Consider the following 17,337-nt stretch of genomic DNA (forward strand, 5'->3'; position numbering starts at 1 on the left):
AACTAGACTTCAGTTATCAGGATAGTTAAACTAGACTTCAGTTATCAGGATAGTTAAACTAGACGTCAGTTATCAGGATAGTTAACCAGACTTCAGTTATCAGGATAGTTAACCAGACTTCAGTTATCAGGATAGTTAACCAGACTTCAGTTATCAGGATAGTTAAACTAGACATCAGTTATCAGGATAGTTAAACTAGACGTCAGTTATTAGAATAGTTAACCAGACTTCAGTTATCAGGATAGTTAACCAGACTTCAGTTATCAGGATAGTTAACCAGACTTCAGTTATCATGATAGTTAACCAGACTTCAGTTATCAGGATAGTTAAACTAGACATCAGTTATCAGGATAGTTAAACTAGACGTCAGTTATTAGAATAGTTAACCAGACTTCAGTTATCAGGATAGTTAAACTAGACTTCAGTTATCAGGATAGTTAAACTAGACTTCAGTTATCAGGATAGTTAAACTAGACTTCAGTTATCAGGATAGTTAACCAGACTTCAGTTATCAGGATAGTTAACCAGACTTCAGTTATCAGGATAGTTAACCAGACTTCAGTTATCAGGATAGTTAAACTAGACGTCAGTTATCAGGATAGTTAACCAGACTTCAGTTATCAGGATAGTTAACCAGACTTCAGTTATCATGATAGTTAACCAGACTTCAGTTATCAGGATAGTTAACCAGACTTCAGTTATCAGGATAGTTAACCAGACTTCAGTTATCAGGATAGTTAAACTAGACGTCAGTTATCAGGATAGTTAACCAGACTTCAGTTATCATGATAGTTAACCAGACTTCAGTTATCAGGATAGTTAACCAGACTTCAGTTATCAGGATAGTTAAACTAGACGTCAGTTATCAGGATAGTTAACCAGACTTCAGTTATCAGGATAGTTAAACTAGACGTCAGTCATCAGGATAGTTAACCAGACTTCAGTTATCAGGATAGTTAAACTAGACGTCAGTTATCAGGATAGTTAAACTAGACGTCAGTTATCAGGATAGTTAAACTAGACGTCAGTCATCAGGATAGTTAACCAGACTTCAGTTATCAGGATAGTTAAACTAGACTTCAGTTATCAGGATAGTTAAACGAGACTTCAGTTATCAGGATAGTTAAACTAGACGTCAGTCATCAGGATAGTTAACCAGACTTCAGTTATCAGGATAGTTAAACTAGACTTCAGTTATCAGGATAGTTAACCAGACTTCAGTTATCAGGATAGTTAACCAGACTTCAGTTATCAGGATAGTTAAACTAGACTTCAGTTATCAGGATAGTTAAACTAGACGTCAGTTATCAGGATAGTTAACCAGACTTCAGTTATCAGGATAGTTAAACTAGACTTCAGTTATCAGGATAGTTAACCAGACTTCAGTTATCAGGATAGTTAACCAGACTTCAGTTATCATGATAGTTAACCAGACTTCAGTTATCAGGATAGTTAACCAGACGTCAGTTATCAGGATAGTTAACCAGACTTCAGTTATCAGGATAGTTAAACTAGACGTCAGTCATCAGGATAGTTAACCAGACTTCAGTTATCAGGATAGTTAAACTAGACGTCAGTTATCAGGATAGTTAAACTAGACGTCAGTTATCAGGATAGTTAAACTAGACGTCAGTCATCAGGATAGTTAAACTAGACGTCAGTTATCAGGATAGTTAACCAGACTTCAGTTATCAGGATAGTTAAACTAGACTTCAGTTATCAGGATAGTTAACCAGACTTCAGTTATCAGGATAGTTAACCAGACTTCAGTTATCAGGATAGTTAACCAGACTTCAGTTATCAGGATAGTTAACCAGACTTCAGTTATCAGGATAGTTAACCAGACTTCAGTTATCAGGATAGTTAACCAGACTTCAGTTATCAGGATAGTTAACCAGACTTCAGTTATCAGGATAGTTAACCAGACTTCAGTTATCAGGATAGTTAACCAGACTTCAGTTATCAGGATAGTTAACCAGACTTCAGTTATCAGGATAGTTAACCAGACTTCAGTTATCAGGATAGTTAACCAGACTTCAGTTATCATGATAGTTAACCAGACTTCAGTTATCATGATAGTTAACCAGACTTCAGTTATCAGGATTGTTAACCAGACTTCAGTTATCAGGATAGTTAAGCAGACTTCAGTTATCAGGATAGTTAAACTAGACTTCAGTTATCAGGATAGTTAAACTAGACGTCAGTTATCAGGATAGTTAAACTAGACGTCAGTTATCAGGATAGTTAAACCAGACTTCAGTTATCAGGATAGTTAAACTAGACGTCAGTTATCATGATAGTTAACCAGACTTCAGTTATCAGGATAGTTAAACTAGATGTCAGTTATCAGGATAGTTAAACTAGACTTCAGTTATCAGGATAGTTAAACTAGACGTCAGTTATCAGGATAGTTAACCAGACTTCAGTTATCAGGATAGTTAACCAGACTTCAGTTATCAGGATAGTTAAACTAGACGTCAGTTATCAGGATAGTTAACCAGACTTGTTATCAGGATAGTTAACCAGACTTCAGTTATCAGGATAGTTAACCAGACTTCAGTTATCAGGATAGTTAACCAGACTTCAGTTATCAGGATAGTTAAACTAGACGTCAGTTATCAGGATAGTTAAACTAGACGTCAGTCATCAGGATAGTTAAACTAGACGGCAGTCATCAGGATAGTTAACCAGACTTCAGTTATCAGGATCGTTAAACTAGACGTCAGTCATCAGGATAGTTAAACTAGACGTCAGTTATCAGGATAGTTAAACTAGACTTCAGTTATCAGGATAGTTAAACTAGACGTCAGTTATCAGGATAGTTAAACTAGACTTCAGTTATCAGGATAGTTAAACTAGACGTCAGTCATCAGGATAGTTAAACTAGACGTCAGTTATCAGGATAGTTAAACTAGACTTCAGTTATCAGGATAGTTAAACGAGACTTCAGTTATCAGGATAGTTAAACTAGACGTCAGTCATCAGGATAGTTAAACTAGACTTCAGTTATCAGGATAGTTAACCAGGTCTCAGGAGCCCAGGTCATGTGACGCTGGCTCATCCAATCACAGTCGACTCTTTCCTCATGTGTCCAGTCTTAATTCAGATGATGGACGTGTGAAGGATCCAACAACAACAATAATAATAATAACGATAATAATAATAACAATAATAATGATATTATATTCGTTATAATAATATTATTATTATTAGGAGGAAGAGGATGCAGAGAAGGAGGAGGAAGAGGAGGAAGAAGAAGAGGAGGAGGAAGAAGAGGATGAAGAAGAGGAAGAAGAGGATGAAGAGGAGGATGGAGGGGAAGAGGAGGAGGTGGACCTGGAACGCCTCCAGCTGCTCCGCGGTGAAGGTCGTCTGCTTGTTGCCCATCCTGCCCGGCTGCCTGTCCCATCACACGGCGGCATCACACGAGTCCCACCGGCTCTCAGGGCCGCATCCGGGTCCACGTGCAGGCTCCTGATCCGGTCCACGTGCAGGCTCCTGATCCGGTCCACGTCCAGGCTCCTGATCCGGGTCCACGTGCAGGCTCCTGATCCGGTCCACGTCCAGGCTCCTGATCCGGTCCAAGCTGCTCCTCCTTCGGGTCTCAGCTGCAGCTGCAGAGGAGAAGCTGTTTGTTACGCCTGAGAGGAGGGGGCGGGGCGGGGGGGGCGGTTCCCGTGTGCTGCCTTCAGGTGCTGCTCGGAAAACACACAATACAAAGTAAAATAGTTAAACAAAAAATGCTAATAAAGGTTACCATACTGAAAATAATGAAGTGTAATAATACAAAATGAAATAAAAATAAAGATTACAAAAAATAAAATGTAAATAATAAATATTACAATAAAGAAAAGAAAATAATGATTATAACAATAATAATAAAAATAAAGGTTACTATATTAAATATTAAATTATACTAATGAAGATTACAATAATGCTAATAAGCATAACTATAATATTTTCATCAACGCTTTGAGTGTGTAAGTCTATTGTCTGATCCATACTCCTCCGGACCAGGAGGTGGCGGTAATGCACCAATGAGACGGATGCTTTGCGCCGTTAAACCACAAGGAGAGAGAGTGATCCCTCTGCCTAACATAGGATCTTTGTCTGGTCCTCGTTCTCAGCCCAGAGTGAGACCTCTGCTACTCTTCCGCCCATCAGAGGATCTGTGATCACACTCAACAGCAGGAAGGATGGCATGCAGCGCGTGGAGGTCAATGGTGGGTAAAGATGATCGATACCGCGCTGATCAGCTCCCACTAACCGGCCGGAGCAGCTTCACCGGGCAGGGCGGAGGCAGCCTGCGGGGGACGGGGCGTGTCCGCCGGCGTCAGGCGTTAGCATGGCAGCTAGCTGCGTGTGCTTCAGCCGGAGCTAGCATGCTAACTGCGTTCACTGATCGATCCTCCGCGTGCATGCTGGGTAATATGAGTGAAAAACACCTCGAAAAGACCAGCCTCGTGACGTCACCGTAAAGTATCGATCTGCTGTAACGTTATTGATCTGAAGGAGATGAGTCATAAACCAGGAAGACGATCAGAGTTCCATCAGCACGTGACCCGATGATGACGTAGTCATTAAGTACCGTCATAAGAGGTGTTGTTGAGGTATTGATCTGTGTATTGATCTGATGAAGGTGAAGATGTTCATGTTGTTGACCTTCATGTCCTCAGGTGGTGAAGGCCAGGAGGCCCAGCCTGGGCTCCTTCTCCAGAGGGGTGAGGTCATAGGTCACACACACAGTGTCACACACAGTGTCACACACAGTGTCACACACTGTCACACACACACAGTGTCACTCACACACACACACACACAGTGTCACACACACACACACACACACACACACAGTGTCACTCACACACACACACACAGTGTCACTCACACACACACACACACAGTGTCACACACACACACACACACAGTGTCACACACACACACACACACAGTGTCACACACACACACACACAGTGTCTTCACACACACACACACACACAGTGTCACACACACACACACACAGTGTCTTCACACACACACACACAGTGTCACACACACACACACACACACACACAGTGTCACTCACACACACACACAGTGTCACTCACACACACACACACAGTGTCACACACACACACACACAGTGTCACACACAGTGTCACACACACACACACACACACACACAGTGTCACTCACACACACACACACACACACACAGTGTCACTCACACACACACACACAGTGTCACTCACACACACACACACACAGTGTCACTCACACACACACACAGTGTCACACACACACACACACTGTCACACACACAGTGTCACTCACACACACACAGTGTCTGTCACACACACACTGTCACACACAGTCACACACACACACAGTGTCACTCACACACACACACACAGTGTCACACACACACACACAGTGTCACACACACACACAGTGTCACTCACACACACACAGTGTCACACACACAGTGTGTCACACACAGTCACACACACACAGTGTCACTCACACACACACACACAGTGTCACACACACACACACACAGTGTCACACACAGTGTCACACACACAGTGTGTCACACACACAGTGTCACACACAGTGTCACACACACAGTGTCACACACAGTGTCAGTGTCACACACTGTCACACACAGTGTCAGTGTCACAGTGTCACACAGTGTCACACACACACAGTGTCACACACACACAGTGTCACACACACAGTGTCACACACACACACACACACAGTGTCACTCACACACACACAGTGTCTGTCACACACACACACTGTCACACACACAGTGTCACACACAGTCACACACACACAGTGTCTGTCACACACACACAGTGTCACACACACACAGTGTCACACACACACACAGTGTGTCACACACACACACACAGTGTCACACACACACAGTGTCTGTCACACACACACACTGTCACACACACAGTGTCACTCACACACATACACACACAGTGTCTGTCACACACACACACTGTCACACACACAGTGTCTGTCACACACACACTGTCACACACACACAGTGTCACACACACACACAGGAAGTGATCATAAACAGTTGTCACACACACCCAGTATGGTCAAATGACTAGCTTTATTTTTCTCTTTTGCTCTACAAAAAAGCCTCTCAGGACCCTAAGCTCCGCCTACTTAAATTTTCGGCCATTTTGAATTCTGTGAAACACATCAGAGGCGTTTGCTCCGACATGCGGGGTCCAATTCATACCAAACCTATTGGAGATAATGATTATGGCAGCTATATCATCTAAGATCTATCATCTTTTTTCAAATATATCATTGTGGTAAGGATCTATGGCCCAACGAACATTTTAGGGGCGTGTCCTGTTTGGTAATGCTCATAACTTCAACACTATTGGGAAAAAAAAATAACAGACTTTCAGGATATGTGCAGAATGGAGCCTGAAACATTCACAGCAAATTTCGTGCAATTTGAACCGTAGGGGGCGCTACAATAATTCACCAAAGTTGGCCGTTTTTGGCGTTTTTTGCTTGATTTGGCCATTTCCAACTTTTACACTGAGAAGGATTTCTACCACAAAACGCCAACAGAATCGGCTCAAAATAAGTTTTATAGAATCTCGACTTGAACACTGTGAAAAAAACGGACTTTTCGTCGGTAGGAAATTGACGTTTTTTTACTGCCAATAATTGTGTACTTTCTGTGATTTCTTTATGTTAAAAACTATTGCTTAAACCAGGGGTGTCCAAAGTCCGGCCCGCGGGCCAATGGCGGCCCGCGGTCAGATTTCATACGGCCCGCGACATCGGTCATATAATGTGTTATTTGTGGCCCGCCAGATCTGTCAGAATAAATAAATCATAAACACTTGAAAGACGTAATTCCTCCATTCTAATGTATCTGGCTCTGCGTGGCGTGAACCCTTCTCCAAACCTATTTGCCATGGCGACGGCAAAAAAAAGGAGAAAAGTTGAGTGAGGGCCGCCGCTTTCAGGAGCGGTGGGAATTACGAGTGTTTCCCCTCCCATGAGAACAGGGTGGGGGTCCGCCCCACTGAAATGTTCTCTATAGCGCCAGATTACAACATAAGTAATGTCAGGTTGTTTTATTCAACTAAACGGTCGTATATTATTGATCGTATCGACACAGCGGCATGTCATTTCTGTCTCTACGTGGTGGCGTTCACACTTCTCCTGGCTCTCGGTATCGCGGCGGAGCTCCGCCCCCATGCGCACAGACAGGTGCGCACAGACAGGTGAGCGCGCTCCAACCAGCCGGCAGAGAGCGTCCAATATGTCGCGGGAACAGCAAACCGACACCTCTGCGTTCCCACGGTGGTGAAGACACGTCGTCTCAGAGTCGCTCTCTGCTCCGGGTTCAAGAGCAGAGACCAGGTGGGGCGCGAGGGGGAATGCAGACTCTTTTATTTCAAGACCTTGTTTGAGAACTTCACATATTACAAACTACACGGACATAAAACTAAGTCATTAATAAATAAAGAGCGAAATGCCTGTCGCCTACTTTCGTGTAAATGTGTACGTTACAGCGCTAACCGGTTACGCTGCGCATGCGCGACAGACTAGATTATTGGCGACTTGCCAGGTGTTACCTCTCAGCGTTCCAGCTGTTGCCCTTCAAAACAAGAGCTCAACATTGAGCTTTATGGAGAGTGGCCGTATCAAGCCTGCAACCCCGTTTTAAAAAGAGGTGAAGTGGAAAGCCCATTTTATCACACATAGAAAAAAACGTAATGACTCAGACATATCTGCACTTGTTTTGTTTTTCAAAGGTTGCGCGTTATTGTTATTTTGAAAAGATATGCAGTGTCACTAACACTCAGTAAACTCTTTATGCCCAAATATTTGATCTTATTTTGTTTCATTTTTCACAGGTTGCACTTTATTGATATTATCTTGAAAAGGTATTCAGTGCAAAACAGGTTAATTGCAACGTTATGTAACTCATAGAAATGTAAGGTATTCTACATACAGCTTTTTCATTGTTATCTGACTGAATGAAAGGCAGACTTGGTTATATTATATGTGGTTACATTGTCATTTAAAAAATAAAAGTAATCGTGACAGTAAAAATAAATTGTTTTATAACAGTGTATTTTCATGTAACTTTTGTGGTTTAAAAAATGTCTAAAGGAACTATTGGCCCCGGGCATCTTTACTTTATCACAATTGGCCCTAGTTGCAAAAAGTTTGGACACCCCTGGCTTAAACTCATCCAATACTTCCCCAAAAAATCATGTGTGATGCCAGTCAAGGCCTGAACACATTCACACGAAGAAACAAGCACATTTCTTCCAGGAACACCTATTGAACACCTATTGAAAAGTAAAATAACCATAATTTATTCACTTTCACGATAATGTTACCCCCTACAGCTGATGCAATTACATCTAATCAGTGGTGCAGAGCAATAGGTGCTTGCCGAGTGACACAGAGACCTGTTTTTGATTCCAGACTAAGGCAAAGATAATGTTATCGGGGTTTTTTCTACACTTCACTTAGACATATGATGCATGGATATGTTCACAGACATGATCGATTCCAAGACAAGATAGCTTTTTTTCATCACTTTTTTTTTTTTACATTGAATTTACATGACGTGGTCTACACTTCACGTAGGGACACACGATGCATGAATATGTTCACGTAGTTAAAGCGCCACCTAGTGGCTCAACTGGACTTTGTCGAATCTGCCCCAAACTCTCGTTTCAAGTCGCGGCCCGAGTCGAGTCCGACCGGCGCGCCCGCGTCCTCGGCCGAGCGGGCCGGCGTCCCGCCGGCTCCCCCGACCGGCGCAGATGAGCGAGGACCCGTTCAACGCTGCTTGCAGCTTTAATTGTCTTTTTTTATTATTCTATCATTTTTACAAATATTATTTCATTCTAATAATCGTATTACTTGTAATATTATTTAGATTGTGGTCTCACCTGTGCCCCCCCCCCCCCCCCCCCCCCCCAGATGCAGACCGTCACACTGATTCCTGGTGACGGCATCGGACCCGAGATATCCTCTGCTGTCGTGAAGATCTTTGATGCCGCCAAGGTCGGTGCCCCCCCCCCCCAGGTGCCCCCCCCCCCCACCCCGAGACTAACCCGGTCCCCCTGCAGGCCCCGGTCTGCTGGGAGGAGAGGAACGTCACGGCCATCAAGGGGCCCGGGGGCCGCTGGATGATCCCCCCCGACGCCAAGGAGTCCATGGACCGCAGCAAGATCGGCCTGAAGGGTGAGGAACAGAGGGCATTCTGGGTAATAGAGCCAGAGTCTCCTGGGCTGAGCTCAAGTCTCTGGTGTCTCCTCCAGGACCTCTGAAGACCCCCATCGCCGCGGGTCACCCCTCCATGAACCTGCTGCTGAGGAAGACCTTTGACCTCTACGCCAACGTGCGACCCTGCATCTCCATCGAGGGCTACAAGACGCCGTACACCGACGTCAACCTGGTGACCATCCGGGAGAACACGGAGGGCGAGTACAGCGGCATCGAACACGTGGTGCGTGTCTCTTAAAGGGCCGGTACAGCGGCATCGAACACGTGGTGCGTGTCTCTTAAAGGGCCGGTACAGCGGCATCGAACACGTGGTGCGTGTCTCTTAAAGGGCCGGTACAGCGGCATCGAACACGTGGTGCGTGTCTCTTAAAGGGCCGGTACAGCAGCATCGAACACGTGGTGCGTGTCTCTTAAAGGGCCGGTACAGCGGCATCGAACACGTGGTGCGTGTCTCTTAAAGGGCCGGTACAGCGGCATCGAACACGTGGTGCGTGTCTCTTAAAGGGCCGGTACAGCGGCATCGAACACGTGGTGCGTGTCTCTTAAAGGGCCGGTACAGCGGCATCGAACACGTGGTACGTGTCTCTTAAAGGGCCGGTACAGCGGCATCGAACACGTGGTACGTGTCTCTTAAAGGGCCGGTACAGCGGCATCGAACACGTGGTGCGTGTCTCTTAAAGGGCCGGCGCACCAACAGGAGGCCTGTGGACGGAAAACGTTAGCTAGTAACGTTAGCTAGCTTAGTTTAAACACTGACTGGTTGTTTACAAAGTCACATGGTCAGAGACCAGGAGGTCACGTCTTCATTCCCTGGCCCCTCCTTCCTGTCCCTGGTCCTTCCTTCCTGTCCCTGGTCCCTCCTTCCTGTCCCTGGTCCCTCCTTCCTGTCCCTGGTCCCTCCTTCCTGTCCCTGGTCCCTCCTTCCTGTCCCTGGTCCCTCCTTCCTGTCCCTGGTCCTTCCTTCCTGTCCCTGGTCCCTCCTTCCTGTCCCTGGTCCTTCCTTCCTGTCCCTGGTCCCTCCTTCCTGTCCCTGGTCCTTCCTTCCTGTCCCTGGTCCCTCCTTCCTGTCCCTGGTCCCTCCTTCCTGTCCCTGGTCCCTCCTTCCTGTCCCTGGTCCCTCCTTCCTGTCCCTGGTCCCTCCTTCCTGTCCCTGGTCCTTCCTTCCTGTCCCTGGTCCCTCCTTCCTGTCCCTGGTCCTTCCTTCCTGTCCCTGGTCCCTCCTTCCTGTCCCTGGTCCCTCCTTCCTGTCCCTGGTCCCTCCTTCCTGTCCCTGGTCCCTCCTTCCTGTCCCTGGTCCTTCCTTCCTGTCCCTGGTCCCTCCTTCCTGTCCCTGGCCCCTCCTTCCTGTCCCAGATCGTGGAGGGCGTGGTCCAGAGCATCAAGCTGATCACGGAGGACGCCAGCAGACGCATCGCTGAGTACGCCTTCGAGTACGCCCGCAACAACCAGAGGAGCAGCGTGACGGCGGTGCACAAGGCCAACATCATGTGAGCCTGTCTGTCTGCCTGTCTGTCTGTCTGTCCCCTCCTGTGTGATGAATGCTCTCTACCTGTCTCTCTCTCTCAGGAGGATGTCAGACGGGCTGTTCCTCAGAAAGTGTCGTGAAGTGGCCGAAACCTACAAAGACATCAAGTTCACGGAGATGTACCTGGACACGGTGTGTCTCAACGTGAGTAGAGGCTCCGCCCCTTTGTCTCAACGTGAGTAGAGGCTCCGCCCCTTTGTCTCAATGTGAGTAGAGGCTCCGCCCCCTTGAACTGTTTCTCTGACCTCCAGATGGTTCAGGATCCGACCCAGTTTGACGTCCTGGTGATGCCCAACCTGTACGGAGACATCCTCAGGTGTGTGTGCGTGTGCGTGTGCGTGTGCGTGTGCGTGTGCGTGTGTTGACCTGCTCTCTGTTCCAGTGACCTCTGTGCTGGTCTCATTGGAGGACTCGGCGTGACGCCCAGCGGGAATATCGGCGCCAACGGAGTCGCCATCTTTGAATCGGTTCGTTCAGTTTTATAAAACCTTCCAAAGAGTCTGATGGGGTCTGAGCCTCTGATGGGGTCTGAGCCTCTGATGGGGTCTGAGCCTCTGATGGGGTCTGGGGGTCCCGCAGGTCCACGGCACCGCCCCTGACATCGCCGGTCTGGACCTGGCCAACCCGACCGCTCTGCTGCTGAGCGCCGTCATGATGCTGCGCCACATGGGCCACCACGAGACCGCCAGCCGCATCCAGACCGCCTGCTTCGACTCCATCAGGGACAAGAAGGTGGGCTGAGGGTCCAGCGGGGGCCTCGTATTGTGTTGATTATACATCTTGTATTTATTGTCACCTCTCACCTCTGTGTCTCAGGTGCTCACGGGAGATCTGGGAGGAAGCTCCAAGTGTTCAGAGTTCACCGATGACATCTGCCGCCGGGTCCAGGACCTGGACTGAGTACCTGGACCGAGGACCTGGACCGAGAAGGCGGAGTCTCCCCCGACCCCGCCCCCTTTCTGTATCTACTTAAAGAACCTATATTTTGTAGGGAGGGGGCGGGGCTTGTTCTGCAGCTGCCTGTTTAACACACGCACACGTCACATGACCAAGTGGCTGATATCACATGTTTCTCATACTTGACCTTTTTTAAAGTTATTTATTGTTTCCCGTTTCCATCTCGCTGTTCTTCAGGATCATAAAGATATAAAGATAAAAAGATCACGTCTCCATCGTCATTCAGAGGGTTAGATTCTGAATCCTATTGTATTATTATTATTATACTGCATTAGATATATATTAATATACTGAATCAGATTATATATAGATAGATGTATTAGTTTTACAGGGTGTCCGCGGGTCCTTAAAAAGTCTTAAATTGCTTTTCCTAAAAATAAGGCCTTAAAAAGTCTTAAATTGGGTCAAAATGGGTCTTCAGTGCTCCCAAAAATTTGGTGTCATGTCCAGGGTTTTCCTGGGTCAACCGTCTGTTCGTGCAGGTCGGGCTGTTGAGTGATCAGCAGCTGGCCGCTCGGTCCATTCGCGCACCTCACAGTTGCGTATTGATCAGACAAGAAGACACGCTTATCAACTCCAGTGTTTCCCCTCCTCTTATAACAGGGTGAAATCCCCCCCCCCCCCCCCCCCGCAAACAATTCTCGGCTCGCGCGACAGAGCGATGCGCGCGCCGGCATCGAAGCTGCCGTGATGCGCGCACACGGGTGAGCACCGCGTATTCGGTCCCATCCCCTACAACGTGAAGCATCGGCTACTTTAGAAAACATGGGGGATGCAAGTTCAACAACGGCTTGAAGAGAACGAGTGTTTCTGGTCACGGTGGGTGAAATGCTTCTGAAGCTGCGTTGTGTCGCGAGACTTTCCAGCGGTGGAATCTCACGTAGAGCAAGAAGCACAGAGACTAGCGAAGGCCGCCAGCAGCCCGCGGGGCTAGCTGCTGCTCCGCCGCTAGCTGCTGCTCCGCCGCTAGCTCCTGCTCCGCCGCGAGTTCCTGCTCCGCTGCTGCTCCGCCGCGAGCTCCTGCTCCGCCGCTAGCTCCTGCTCCGCTGCTGCTCCGCCGCTAGCTCCTGCTCCGCCGCTAGCTCCTGCTCCGCCGCGAGCTCCTGCTCCGCCGCTAGCTGCTGCTCCGCCGCGAGCTCCTGCTCCGCCGCGAGCTCCTGCTCCGCCGCTAACTCCTGCTCCACCGCTAGCTCCTGCTCCGCCGCTAGCTCCTGCTCCGCCGCTAGCTGCTGCTCCGCCGCTAGCTCCTGCTCCGCCGCTAGCTGCTGCTCCGCCGCTAGCTCCTGCCCCGCCGCTAGCTCCTGCTCCGCCGCTAGCTCCTGCCCCGCCGCTAGCTGCTGCTCCGCCGCTAGCTCCTGCCCCGCCGCTAGCTCCTGCTCTGCCGCTAGCTCCTGCCCCGCCGCCCGCAACGACGTCAACTACAACGCTGGAGGTCACCGGAGGAAATCCAGCGCCGTGCAACAAAGAGCTCATCACCGAAGTCCAACAGGGCGCCGTGTTCTTCATTCTGTTCCACGAGACTCTGGACCAGACCACCGCGAGACTCTGGACCAGACCACCGCGAGCAGACAGCTGGACTTCATGTGCTCTTGGTGAAATGACCAGGTCCCGTCAGGATCCTGTGGAGCTCATGGGCCATGACACCAGGACCTACTTCAGCACCTCACAGTAAGTCTAACATAAATATATGTATTAACTAACCTCATGTATATGAGTGTGTTTCATATAGTTAAGCTTTACTCATGTGTCAAGTTAATAACAGCTATGCATAGGCGCACTACACATTAATTAGACTAATTAAAAATAGTTTTAGAATGGTAGTAGAGTGGTGTTTACCTGTCAATATGTCTACATAGTGTTCACTAGGCTCAAGATATGGCTCACGTTGCTTAATTTGTAAAAATAGTATTCATTCATATTTATCCAGTCTGACATTAATCTGAAGTGGTGGTGTCATAAGAGATGTGGTGACTGTTGTTTGGTTAATGTCTGCCTTTTCTTTCTTTTTTCCAGGAGAATGGACCAAATGTCAACTGGAAGTTTTTATATTAATACAGTTTGAAAAGGATTGTTTTCCTAGTATATTCACAAAAGCTCAGGAGTAGACATGAACCTGTGCACAAACATCCATCACATAGAGATATGAGAACTCACACTCACACACACACACATACATTCTATTATGTAAATATATTTGCATTTTAAAAGCAGCTGGAAATGTTATTTGTTATTTTATGGATTTTTTTTGTTCAAAAGGAACTATGTTGCATGGATTTTTTAAATATATTTACTTAATTTTAGAGACATTTGTTCATGGGACTTAAATGTTCTGAAAATGTATTAATAAATATAATTTACAACAGCAATGACATTTGTGTTATCCTTTTGCATTACACCATACTGTTAATTTTGAACAGACATCAGTGTGTTTACTTTGAATTAATTAATTTAGATTAATGTATATTTCCATCGTAAATTAGGTCTTATTTTATTTAGACGTGGTCTTAAAAAGTCTTAAAGTATTCAATTTCACTGGTTTATTCCTGTAGACACCCTGTTTTATAAGAAGAGGAAGGAGAGGAAGAGGAAGGCTCCTGTAAACAACACAAAGTAAATACACTTGGGAACAAAATCAGTTTTGAACAAAACGTTTTTACTCGAGTAGAAAATTATTTACACATTTAAGTCTGGATCAGCTGGAACACTAGAGAACGGACCGGAGGCCTGCAGCAGGGACCCGCCTGGGGGGTCCCTTTGTATGAAGTATAAGACGGAGAGGCGTCGTCATGACGACCCTCTTTGAGGAGCCTGAGGTCAACACAATAAAACAGGTACTCTCAGGTCAAAGGTGGTATTACATCACCGTAAACTCATGGTTTAAACCTCTGGAACTAGAAGAAGTTTGATGACCTCTGAGGTCAAACTGAGGTCACGCACTGTCCATCAGGTCAGCTGATCACACAATGCTGGAGGGACCGAGGACCAGGACTGCTTTCTGAGGACAGACAGGTATACGGGTAGAGACAGACAGACGGGTAGAGACAGACAGGTAGAGACAGACAGACAGGTAGAGACAGACAGACGGGTAGAGACAGACAGATAGAGACAGACAGACGGGTAGAGACAGGCAGACGGGTAGAGACAGACAGACAGATAGAGACAGACAGACGGGTAGGTAGAGACAGACGGGTAGAGACAGACAGACAGACAGACGGGTAGAGACAGACAGACAGACAGACGGGTAGAGACAGACAGGTAGAGACAGACAGACAGGTAGAGACAGACAGATAGAGACAGACAGACGGGTAGAGACAGGCAGACGGGTAGAGACAGACAGGTAGAGACAGACAGACAGGTAGAGACAGACAGACGGGTAGAGACAGACAGACGGGTAGAGACAGACAGATAGAGACAGACAGACGGGTAGAGACAGGCAGACGGGTAGAGACAGACAGACGGGTAGGTAGAGACAGATGGGTAGGTAGAGACAGACGGGTAGAGACAGACAGACAGACAGACGGGTAGAGACAGACAGACAGACAGACGGGTAGGTAGAGACAGACGGGTAGAGACAGACAGACGGGTAGAGACAGACAGACGGGTAGAGACAGGCAGACGGGTAGAGACAGACAGACGGGTAGGTAGAGACAGACGGGTAGGTAGAGACAGACGGGTAGGTAGAGACAGACAGACAGGTAGAGACAGACAGACGGGTAGAGACAGACAGATGGGTAGAGACAGACAGACAGACAGATGGGTAGGTAGAGACAGACAGACAGGTAGAGACAGACAGACAGACAGACGGGTAGAGACAGACAGACAGGTAGAGACAGACAGACAGACAGACAGACGGGTAGAGACAGACAGACGGGTAGAGACAGACAGACAGACAGACGGGTAGAGACAGACAGACGGGTAGGTAGAGACAGACGGGTAGGTAGAGACAGACGGGTAGGTAGAGACAGACAGACAGGTAGAGACAGACAGACGGGTAGAGACAGACAGATGGGTAGAGACAGACAGACAGATGGGTAGGTAGAGACAGACAGGTAGAGACAGACAGACAGACAGACGGGTAGAGACAGACAGACAGGTAGAGACAGACAGACAGACAGACAGACGGGTAGAGACAGACAGACGGGTAGAGACAGACAGACAGGTAGAGACAGACAGATGGGTAGAGACAGACGGACGGGTAGAGACAGACAGACAGACAGACGGGTAGGTAGAGACAGACGGGTAGAGACAGACGGACGGGTAGAGACAGACAGACAGGTAGAGACAGGCAGACGGGTAGAGACAGACAGACAGATAGAGACAGACAGACGGGTAGGTAGAGACAGACGGGTAGGTAGAGACAGACAGATGGGTAGAGACAGACAGACAGACAGATGGGTAGGTAGAGACAGACAGGTAGAGACAGACAGACAGGTAGAGACAGACAGACAGACGGGTAGAGACAGACAACAATCAGTCAATAACCACAATCTGTACTTGAGAAACAATGTTTTCTAACTCGTCATCAGTGTTCAAACATTGTGAGGAGTTAGGTAATAGGGGGTGAGGGGTTAGGGGGTGAGGGTTTAGGGGGTGAGGGGTTAGGGGGTAAGGGATTAGGGGTGAGGGGGTAAGGGGTTAGGGAGTGAGGGGTGAGGGGTTAGGGGTGAGGGATTAGGGATTAGGGGTGAGGGCTAGGGGTGAGGGTTGGGGTTGGGGTGAGGATTAGGGTGAGGGCTAGGGGTGAGGGTAAGGGGTTGTAAGGTTGGGGTTGGGGTAGAGGGTAGGGGTTAGGGGTTAGGTGAGGTGGGGCTAGGGGTGAGGGGTTAGGGGGTGAGGGGTTTATGTGCTCCTTGTTTCTTGTTCTCTACTCACAGGTACGATGTACTGGCTGCTGAGGTGCTGTTGGCTGAATGGTGAAGGCTTGCGGGGGGGCGGCTCCTCGGGCAGCACCTCCTGGAGGTGGGAGGAGACGCAGCCGCTGTCGGAGCCGGTGGAGCCGGAGAGACGGCGAGAAGATGAGCCGGAACTTTCTGTGGCTGAGAAAACATCCCACTGTTAAACGCACCACTGGAAACATCATGTTACTACGTTATTACCACTATGCTATCACTATGCTACCACTATGCTATCACTATGCTACCACTATGCTACCACTATGCTATCACTATGCTACCACTATGCTATCACTATGCTATCACTATGCTACCACTATGCTACCACTATGCTATCACTATGCTACCACTATGCTACCACTATGCTACCACTATGCTATCACTATGCTACCACTATGCTAACACTCTATTATCACTCTGTTATCACTCTGTTATCACTCTGTTATCACTCTGTTATCACTCTGTTATCACTGTTATCACTCTGTTATCACTCTGTTATCACTCTATTATCACTCTGTTATCACTCTGTTATCACTCTGTTATCACTCTGTTATCACTCTATTATCACTCTGTTATCACTCTGTTATCACTCTGTTATCACTCTGTTATCACTCTGTTATCACTCTGTTATCACTCTATTATCACTCTGTTATCACTCTGTTA

The 17,337-nt window shown here is 47.5% G+C and overlaps 3 protein-coding genes and 1 long non-coding RNA gene across 5 annotated transcripts in view; 2 read left to right on the plus strand and 2 right to left on the minus strand.

The window, feature by feature from the left end:
- Positions 1-3,647, minus strand: part of LOC130192905 (calcium and integrin-binding family member 2-like) — a 19,684-nt gene extending 16,037 nt beyond the window's left edge. The window contains exon 1 of the mRNA XM_056413099.1: positions 3,337-3,647. Coding sequence (XP_056269074.1) covers positions 3,337-3,387 — 51 coding nt within the window. The 5' untranslated portion in view covers positions 3,388-3,647. The remainder of the gene's footprint in view (positions 1-3,336) is intronic.
- A 514-nt stretch (positions 3,648-4,161) lies between these two features.
- LOC130192903 (isocitrate dehydrogenase [NAD] subunit alpha, mitochondrial-like) lies at positions 4,162-11,986 on the plus strand. Of its 2 annotated transcripts, XM_056413098.1 has the most exons (11): positions 4,162-4,223; positions 4,677-4,721; positions 8,995-9,078; positions 9,144-9,258; positions 9,336-9,523; positions 10,654-10,787; positions 10,867-10,969; positions 11,077-11,141; positions 11,208-11,292; positions 11,405-11,557; positions 11,642-11,986. In XM_056413098.1, the coding sequence occupies exons 1-11, from the start codon at positions 4,197-4,199 to the stop codon at positions 11,723-11,725; spliced, it is 1,083 nt and encodes a 360-aa protein (XP_056269073.1). In that variant the 5' UTR covers positions 4,162-4,196; the 3' UTR covers positions 11,726-11,986. The 2 variants fall into 2 exon arrangements, with proteins under 2 accessions (XP_056269073.1, XP_056269071.1); XM_056413096.1 differs by lacking the exons at positions 4,162-4,223; positions 4,677-4,721; positions 8,995-9,078; positions 9,144-9,258; positions 9,336-9,523 and adding an exon at positions 9,970-10,588 and having other exon boundaries at positions 10,635-10,787.
- A 274-nt stretch (positions 11,987-12,260) lies between these two features.
- Positions 12,261-14,148, plus strand: LOC130192867 (uncharacterized). Its single transcript, XR_008831466.1, has 2 exons — positions 12,261-13,450; positions 13,796-14,148. It is a non-coding gene; the product is annotated as an uncharacterized LOC130192867 (long non-coding RNA).
- A 266-nt stretch (positions 14,149-14,414) lies between these two features.
- plekhg4 (pleckstrin homology domain containing, family G (with RhoGef domain) member 4) overlaps positions 14,415-17,337 on the minus strand; it is a 61,402-nt gene continuing 58,479 nt past the window's right edge. Inside the window, exons 22-23 of the mRNA XM_056413706.1 lie at positions 16,655-16,818; positions 14,415-14,777 (exon numbers count right to left, since the gene is read on the minus strand). Of these exons, the coding sequence (XP_056269681.1) occupies positions 14,739-14,777; positions 16,655-16,818 (203 nt within the window). The 3' untranslated portion in view covers positions 14,415-14,738. The remainder of the gene's footprint in view (positions 14,778-16,654; positions 16,819-17,337) is intronic.

Source organism: Pseudoliparis swirei, chromosome 4 (genome assembly GCF_029220125.1).
Source record: "Pseudoliparis swirei isolate HS2019 ecotype Mariana Trench chromosome 4, NWPU_hadal_v1, whole genome shotgun sequence".
NCBI classification, from domain to species: domain Eukaryota; kingdom Metazoa; phylum Chordata; class Actinopteri; order Perciformes; family Liparidae; genus Pseudoliparis; species Pseudoliparis swirei.

Coding starts and splice junctions, on each gene's coding strand:
- LOC130192903 (XM_056413096.1), top strand. CDS start 10,077: ATGGTCAGAGACCAGGAGGTCACGTCTTCATTCCCTGGCCCCTCCTTC. Junction 11,293..11,404: donor GAGTCGCCATCTTTGAATCG/GTTCGTTCAGTT, acceptor GGGGTCCCGCAG/GTCCACGGCACCGCCCCTGA. Junction 11,558..11,641: donor ACTCCATCAGGGACAAGAAG/GTGGGCTGAGGG, acceptor TCTGTGTCTCAG/GTGCTCACGGGAGATCTGGG.